This window comes from Clytia hemisphaerica, unplaced genomic scaffold (assembly GCF_902728285.1).
Source record: "Clytia hemisphaerica strain Z4C2 unplaced genomic scaffold, Clytia hemisphaerica genome assembly, whole genome shotgun sequence".
NCBI classification, from domain to species: domain Eukaryota; kingdom Metazoa; phylum Cnidaria; class Hydrozoa; order Leptothecata; family Clytiidae; genus Clytia; species Clytia hemisphaerica.
This window is the reverse complement of record NW_027104238.1, coordinates 691,661-701,105: the sequence shown is the minus strand read 5'-3', so window position 1 is coordinate 701,105 and position 9,445 is coordinate 691,661. Positions and strand designations below refer to the sequence as shown.

The window sequence follows — 9,445 nt, the reverse complement described above, 5'->3', positions numbered from 1 at the left end:
AAAAAAGCACTTGTCCAAAAAATGACGACATCACAGACCTAGCTTCGGACACTTATTACTCACCAGGGTGGCCACTAGTCCTGGAAAGTCCTGGAAAGTCCTTGAAAGTCCTGGATTTTGTTTTAGTCCTGGAAAAGCGTCCTGGAAAATTCAAAATAGTCATGAAAGTCCTGGAAAGTCCTGGATTTTTTTTCTCTTATTGTCCTGGATATTTTTTATAATAGTCCTAGAATTTCTTATTGTTGTTCAGAAGTTAATTCTTTATCATTTTCTTTTTCAGTGATCAACCAAGAAATTTGTATTCTGATTATTATATTAGAAGTAGCTTTCATTTTTGTCTTTTATGGCAGTTTGCAAAAGTCACATTAGTTTTTTTGAGATTTGTATTCTGATCATGTTTCCTTTTCGTTTTAGACTAGAATAATGAGTAGTAAAAATAAATGTAACTTTAACGACTCTTGGTTGACTGATTCCAGATTTTCGAGATGGATTAAAAAGGCACATACTAAAACCAAAGCTTATTGTAACTTATGCCAGAAAGACTTTGACATTTCTAACATGGGGATAGCAGCTTTGACCAGTCATGCAGCTGGAAAGAAACATAAAGAACTTCAGAAATCAAGAGATTCAAATGTTGGAGTATTTTTTCAGAAGGCAAAGCAATCCAGTTCGTCTGAGACTCGTCAAAGCAAGAGTAAAAAAACAGTTGAGAGTATGATCGTTCCGGTTAGTGCCCTCCGTGCAGAAATTCTTTGGACGTTGAAAGTGTCAATCAGTCACTTTTCACTTAGATCTTGTCTTGGTCTGAATGAACTTTTTAAAGCTATGTTTACGGACAGTGAAATCGCGAAATCCTTCCAATTAAGCAAAACAAAATGTGGATACTTTATCAACTATGGGCTTGCGCCTTATTTTAAAGATGTGTTGTTGAAGTCAATCAATGTCTCTGAATTTTTTGTTTTGTCATATGATGAGAGTATGAATAAAGTAGTTCAAGAAGAGCAAATGGATGTGCACTTTAGATATTGGGACGATAGTGCTAATGAAGTGTCGAAAAGGTTTTATGATTCCAAGTTTTTGAAGCGCACCAAGGCTGTTAACCTTTATGAGTGTCTTGATGAGACATTGAAACCATTTGCAAGGAAACGTATGATCCAGCTGTCCATGGATGGCCCAAACACCAATTGGAAGGTTTTAGAACTTTTACACGATAATCGGTGTGAAGATGATCTCCCCTCAATCATAAACATTGGTTCATGTGGGCTTCATGTTATCCATGGTGCTTTCAAATCTGGTGTGGAAGCTACGGATTGGTGCTTAAATAAGATATTGAAAGCTATGTGGAAGATATTTGACCATTCACCGGCACGAAGAGATGTTTACATTGAAGTTTGTGAATGCTGTCAATTTCCTTTACCGTATGAATATACCTTTCGCTCTTGTTCCCTCTGCATGTTTCTATTATTTTTTTCAAAAAAACCTTTATATAGAGATTATCATAAAGATTATCCCTCAAGCTTCTCCGAAATTTACAAAAAATCGCCATAAATCATTAAATTGATTGTGCTGATTGCAACTTAAAATTAAATATATGATATTGATTGCAATTTCAGGTTCTGTACGACTCGCTGGGTTGAGGATGAAGATGTTGCAGGAAGAGCTATGGAATTATGGCCAAATATTGTCAAGATTGTCAAACATTGGCAAGGTTTGGCCAAAAGCTATCGTCCGAAAACTGCTTCCTACGAAACACTTGTAAGACACCATCTTGATGCATACATTCCTTTGAAGATGCAAGTTTTCCAGGATATCGCCTCCTGTCTTCGAAGCTACCTTGTTGCGTTTCAAACAGATAAGCCTATGGTTCCATTTCTAGAGAAAGCTCTTGTTGATGTGTTTCAATCGTTGATGAAAATGGTTGTCAAGCCCGAAGTTCTTGAGAAAGCTGATACATCTCTGAAACTGGTGAAATTGGATGTATCAAAGTCAGAGAACACCCTACCAGTGGATTTGATCAAACTTCCAACTGCTACGAAATCCAAACTAGCTGAAATGCCAAACGATCAAAAGAAACGAGCCTTCAAAAGTAATTCAAAATCCATGTTGGTTGCTTTAATAACCAAAATGCAAGAGCGATGTCCTTTGAAGTATGGTATAGCTCGATTTGCATCATCACTATCGCCTGAAAATATCCTCAACAAGAAAGATCGATGTGTAAAATTTTTTGATAAGCTCTGTGACCGTCTCTACGAATCTTCTTGGTTGAAGTCAAAGAAAGCAGATAAGGCTAAACAAGAATATGCCTCATTTGTTAAATCCGCAAACAGCAGTCTTAAATTGGAATTCCTAACTTTCGACTCAAAGAAAGTTCGTCTCGATCATTTTTATCGAAAGATCATGGATGTTGCCGACTTTCAAAATTGCTGGCGGGTGTGTAAACTTGTGTTAACACTGTCTCACGGTCAAGCTGCAGTTGAGAGGGGGTTTTCCATCAACAAAGAAGTTTTGGTAGAAAACATGGAAAAGAGCTCATTGATCAGCCAAAGGCTAGTTATTGACTATCTTCACCATGCAGATAAAGCTATCTGGGAGTTGCCATTACCAGCCGAAATGTTGAAAAGCTGCAAATTGGCTCATTCTCGCTATTTTGCTGCATTGGAGGCAAAAAAAGCTGAAAAAGCTGACACCGCGAATGATTTGAAGCGAAAACTGAAAAGGGAAGAAATCGCAGAAGTTGAAACAAAGAAGATAAAGCTCCAGTCAAGCATTACAACACTCGAAGATGATGTCGAGACCTTAAGTATTCAAGCTGAAAAAAAGGAGAAAATGGACCTCCTCGTTAAAGCCAATGCTTTCAGGCAAAAAGTTAAAGAGCAAAAGAAAACTCTTGCTGATCTTGAAAATGCACTTGTGCATTTAAATGAAGAGATGAAAAACATTAAATAACTTAAGTCATTAATACGTTTGCCCCTTATATTTACGTTGATATTGCTTACATCATGATAGCTCAGTTCTGAGAGCATTGCTTCTTTCAATTTGTTTTTTTGACTTTCCAAGTCCTATGCTTTGAAGCACAATATGTGTCATCGTTTAATTCTCGATACCTTAATTTTTAAGGGGCCAAAGTCCTGAAAACTCGAGATCTTTTCAATAATGTTAAAAATTAATCAATTGCTTGGTTGTCGCTTTTGTTGGATGTTTGTATATTTTGTTAATTTACATTTTACATAGAGTCTTCAAAGATTTGATATATATTTATGTTATATTTTAGGATTGAGAAAGTTAAGCAGAGTTATCGTTTTTAACTGTACATATTTTGACCCAAAGTATTTTTCAGAGACCTTTTAGCGGGTCTTTTTTAACAGATTTCTTTTAGTTTTGTTCACATATTGACAGCAATTATTTCAGCGTACGTAAGAGAAACACTTTCGTGATGATGAATAATGCTTTCTATTTTGCTAATAAAAGTCCTGGAAAATTAGAAAAAAGTACTGGAAAAGTCCTTGAAAAGTCCTGGAATCTGATTAGATTTTCTGAGTGGCCACCCTGGACTCACATTGAGTAGATTTTCAGACTTTTTCGTAAGCAAAAAAGTTGTTCAGCATAAAAAATCCTTTCCAACGGTATATAATGTGCTTAGGTTTGAAGATATCAAAATTTTGAAATATTTTTAATCCGCCATTTTGAAAATTCCGCCATTGTGGAAAATGCTCAAGGTGTGCCAGGTGGCACTCGAGGGTTTTTCAATCCCAATGACCCAATGAACACATTTCAATCAAAAAATTCCATGTGTACGCAAATTTTGGGTCAAACCTAAATTCCCCTGGACTATTATATTTTGGAAATAGAACTTTTGCTATTTACGATTTCATATTAAATAATTAAAAACTCTAACATTAAAACATTAACTCACCAATGTATAACTAGTTAAAGTGGATTTTAAATATTATCATAAGTCTGCTTGAGTTTTTTATTCATTCAGACATGACATTGCGAATAGCAAAAGGGCATTCAGATTTTAATTGGATTTATGATTCTGTGAACTCTTATAATTCAGAACTCAACAGCTGATGGCGCCACTGCTGGTCCCTCACAACCCGTTGTCAACCGTGAAGACTTTGTAAGTACAGGAACAGTTTTTTCTAAAATTACAGTTTTTTAAATTCTATGCATTTACCTTAAGGGAACTAGTTTTTGCAGGCAGAGAAAATCCTAGAATTTTTTTAATTTTGCGAATGACAGCGTAAATATATTCTATTTGCCTTATCTTGAGGAACTTAAATGTACTTCAGGGTTTACATGGGCAAGAAAACAAAAAAAATACTGCCAATAAACTCAAATGTACTTCTTTTGAAGTGAATTAATCACTCTCGGGTCCCTAATAGCCGGGGGGATTGGAATAAGCATGGGATTTAGAAAAAGTCTCAAAACTTAATAAGCGGGGGGTTGGAATAAAAATGTCCTGGGTGGAAATTTTTTGAAAAGGAGGCTAACACAGCAGAATTGGGACAAAAAGGGGAACTTTCAAAAACATTTTCCCTAAAAATCAATAAGCGGGGGTTGGAATAAGAATGTCCTGGGTGGAAAATTTTCGAAATATTAATTAGCGGGGACGGCTATTACCTACCCGAGAGTAATATGGGTAAAAAATCTTGTTCACACCCCGGTTTTGAGAGGTTTGCATCAAATTTTTAAAGGGGGTTGATCTGTTGCTCTAGACCTTAAATTCTTAAAGTTCTCATGTTACTCTTGAGTACCTAAAAAGCTCCCCCCTGCTAATTAATTGTTTTAACATTTAGTGTGGGCGCTTATTAGGTACCCTGGAGAAGTTGCTTTATTCCGGACTTACTTTGCTCAGCATGCTCACCCACAAGATGAGTGTGGAGAGTATGGAATAGCACCTTTGCCATAGGGAGGTAGACGAGACTGAAGGAACTTTCTCTGCATAACAAATTCATAAAATTCGTTTTCCCTAATTCTTCTGGTTGAAAGTATGTTTTTGATTGAACGTTTCCTTCTTTTTAGATGTACGACGATGAATGTATGCTTGATATAGCAAGGGAGAGTAAACCCACAAAATATGCTCTCAAGTTAGCCAGAAAATTGTGGACAGAGGAGGAGCGAAGCAATGGTATTATAGAGCCTGGTAAGAGCAATTTCTCTAGTGGAGAACTCACTGGACCAAGGTTGGATTTGTTTAGAAGTAAGTTCATTATTTTGAATTTATTATCGAGCATTTTACTTTTAAATGGCTCTGATTTCTCATAAAATTCTCCAGACTAGACAAAATGAGTTCCAGCAATATTCGAAAATACTATTTGCAGATTTCTCTATTATATGCTTACGAAAATCTTTTATGTACTGTTCGAAATAAGTCATGATAGTAATCAAAACTCTCTTAATTGTGGTGGGTTTTTTGCACACTTTTCAAAGTTTGAAACCCTTTAAGGTCACTTGCTGGGAAAATTTTTTTGAAGGGTTTTTATTTTATTATTTGAATATTTTTGTTTTCCTAGCAACTTTTAGATACTTAAATTGTGTTTGCTTTATTCAATTCCCTTCATGAAAAGATCTTTCAGGTCTTATTGCTCACCACTCTCCGAAAAGTCAAGAGAAAACCTGGCGTATATGTAACTATTCTTTTATTATTTTAATTATACCCTGCCTATTACAGGGCAAAGTATTCTAAATTATTTTCAAGTTGCCCACAAAAGCAAAAGACAAACTTCACATGCAGATAAAAAACAATGGAATAAAACCAATTTATTTTTACTTTTCTCTTTTTTTTTAAAACCATTACTACCAAAACAAAAGTGCAAGAAAAATTGTTGAAATGTCACAATGCTTTTTGCTGTTTATACAGCATTACAAATGGAACTCAGGCTCAAATAACCCTATATTTACTTTTTATATTATACACTAATACTAATAAAAATGTGTATTTTAAAGGACCTGTAATTGACAGATGAAAGGCTTGAGTATCTGGTTGATGTCTTGTATGCAGGCTTCTATGCGTTTGAGGCTTTGACGGACAGAGATATGACAGATTCGATATGTGGTATTTGTGGTACTGTTGGAATTGTGTATTATGGTGACGGAAATGAAAAAAACTGTTGTACAAACAAAGATGTTAGCTGGATGCCTCAATAGAGGCATATTAATCTTCATAGAGTGACCCCCTATGAAATCAAAAAAAAATGGGGGACATAGATGATTAGAGAAACTAATGATGCAATATATTATGATACTTTGTGATGGTTAAAGCTATCGATGTTAGCACTTGCACCATTTATTATATGTAATTTTATCTTTTTAGATTAACCTCACTGCTGAAATAGCGACATCAGCTATAATAGTAATGAAGTATGTCTTGAAGAAACTTTACAGACAATGGCAGAAAATCTGATTAGCAGGATGTTATTTCCTAATGCTACTGACCATAATAAATTCAAGATCGATTTAGATAAAATTCCACCATTAATACCAAAAGCACAACAAAACTGTTCATTCTCTACAGAGTATGGAAAAACAAGTGTCTACCTCAAAAAGAGCGCTTCAATAGAAGGTACTTTAATAAGATGATGTTGTTTTATTCATTGATTCTCACAGAAAGAAAGCTTTAAGAAGGCAATTTACTTGCGCAAATACATGGGATAAGAATATATAGATAAACACCATCTTTCTTAGAGAAAAATAACAACTTGCTTTAATATAAAACCTGTAAGTATCTCAGTGAAAATTGAACCCACTTAAAACCCTTACTTAGATCTTGTTTAGATCAATTGTTTTAATTATATATTTTTGAGGAGATGCAATGAAGTTATCACATATGATTGATAAAGAGAGTATTTCCATTGAAGACTTCAATTCCATGGATCATCCCAATCTTAAAAGAATTGCAACTGCAAAACATCAAAAAAGTCAAAGGTTAGAGAATAGAAAATTTCCAACAAAAGAATATTTTTTTATACTGAGAACCAGCAGGAAGCAGAAAAGACACAAAGTTAACCAAATGAAACTTTGATAGCCTATGCTGAAACTCCCATTTCAAGTTTTCTCATTGTTTAATAGAAGTGCATTCTCCCACCTTCCATGATTTCTATTTGATAGAAACTAAGATACTTTTCCTTCAAATGAAAGAAATATTTACTTTTTATAGTTGATTGTATTTTCTTGTAGGATCTATTAAAAGTTGAGCTGCAACAATTGTATGCCAGTATACTTGTTGGACGATCTGCATGCCACCAATTTGTGAAATCCTCAGGCCATACAGGAGGATTTTATCACTAAATGTGTCCACATGGGGTTTGTTTGACTTACACACTTTTCATTTTACTGATACTGATTTTAGTTATGTAAGATTTTATACACCTTATTAAAAATAAGTTTAGCAAGGTATATAATTTTGTCCATCTTTCATCAAAAATAGAATTCTAGCAAGAGAAAACAATCATTTTTCATTTAGCCTATCATTTGAAACATAGTACACAACCCCCACCCATTTTCAAAATCTTTTGAATCTGCGCTATTTACCATGGTTGACAAATAGTTTACTACTCCACTATTCGGGGCAAATAGTCAGACCGTTAAAAATTAGATGGACAGTATGAGCAAAAATTAGTTGTTTTCTAAAAATTTCAAATAACTCTAGGAAAGTCACGAGATTTCAGCAAAAAGTGGGTGTCAGGTGTGAAAAGTTTTGCAAATAAAGGTATTTCAGACCCTCTTAGCGCAAAAATTACAAAATCCTATGAAATTGAACGCAAAGTGTAAATGGAGTTTTAAAAGTTGTTGCACATCTTTTTTCACATTTCTTAGACAACTGTATGCTCAAAATTTATGATTTTGACCGAGTCTGTCAGAGATGCTGCTGATCTTTGGATGTCATCAAATTTCCACCGATGCTCTTCGTATGTGATACACCATGCACATTTGTTGAACATATCAACAGACGTGATCCTGAGTTAGCAGATAAAGTTTGGGGGCACTTTAATGGTTGCTTTGAAGAGCCGTCATTAGATAAAAAACCAAGCATTGTAAGTGACATTTTGTGTTACTTCCATAATTATCTTAAACCCTCACACCTTAAGGTTATCCTTTTAAACAATCCATAACAGTTATGGAACACATGACCCAGTTTGCAGAGTATGGCATGACTGCACTCGAGATTTTTTCGATGACTATTGTACGGTGTACCTGAGTAAAATTGGCCTGATTTCCAAAATTTTTTTGTTCACTTGAGTAAAAAGCGCCGTAGGCGCTTTGTTCACGCCTACGGCGTGGCAATTTTTTTTTCCGTAGACGGGCGGAAATATCTTTAATGGTCGGAAATATCATAGTGTAATGGTCGGAAATATCTTTTGATGGTCGGAAATATCCAAAACTCTAAAAATTTGAAAATTTAATGGTGGAACATATCCAGCACTTTTAAAAATGCTTCATTAGCAAAATAATGTAAACAAAGATGGTAGCAAAGGTGGTGTTGTGTGGCCAACTTGTTGTGGTGTCAGACAAGCTTTTTAGGGAGAGAAAGTGGTATTGACCTTTTTATTCAATTATTTTATTATTTATTATTGTCTTTTTTATATCCTTTCCTCCTCTAGCCCCCGCTCTAAGGGTCATTTTTTGGCCAAATTTTCTCTGCATGCACTGCCAGCTGGATGCACTGTAAGGGTTCGATTCCGTACGCCGAACGCCGAACGTATGGTCGTTTTCAGATCGAGTGCCCCCCCCTGGGGTAAGGTCGGAAATGGGAGGGTGTCCAGGTAGGGTTGGGACTAGCTTTAGGGTGATTTGAGCGCAGTGGGGGCTAGAGGAGGAAAGGATATAAAAAAGACAAGAAAGAAAGAAGAGTCGTGAATAAAAAGGTCAATACCACTTTATCTCCCTAAAAAGCTGTCTACGTCTTGTGTAAAATATTGTATAAAGAGCTAAGAAACAGAACAGTTCTCAGATAGTGTCCCAAAAACTTAAAATAAAAAACTACTCTTGTCTGGCACACACAACAAATTGGCCACACCACACCACCATTGCTACCATCTTTGTTTACATTTTTTTGCAGATGAAGCAAATTTTTAGAATTTTGGATATTTCCGACCATCAAATGATATTTCCGACCATTAAATTTTCAAATTTTCAGAGTTTTGGATATTTCCGACCATCACAAGATATTTCCGACCATTAAAGATATTTCCGCCCGTCTACGGAAAAAAAATTTGCTACGGCGTGATCCGCCAAAGCTGGCGGTTTGGCTGGCCCTGGTGGGGGTTCAGGGGGCGAAGCCACCGAAAGTTTTGAAAATTTGCTATTTTAGACCTGCGAAACACCAGAATTTCGAAATAGATTTAAAGTTTGAGCAAGTATCTGTTACTACTGTTACTAACATCACTTACAATATAAATACAATCGAATGCAGAATGTATGGGATCTTACATTGTTGGCCCAG

General features: G+C 35.4%; 1 protein-coding gene across 1 annotated transcript; it reads left to right on the top strand.

Annotated features, from left to right (window-relative positions):
* The first annotated feature begins 558 nt into the window (after positions 1-558).
* On the top strand, positions 559-6,150 carry LOC136816123 (uncharacterized). Its single transcript, XM_067072556.1, has 5 exons — positions 559-1,418; positions 1,614-2,910; positions 4,058-4,120; positions 5,026-5,203; positions 6,005-6,150. The coding sequence occupies exons 1-5, from the start codon at positions 559-561 to the stop codon at positions 6,148-6,150; spliced, it is 2,544 nt and encodes an 847-aa protein (XP_066928657.1).
* Positions 6,151-9,445: the final 3,295 nt, after the last annotated feature.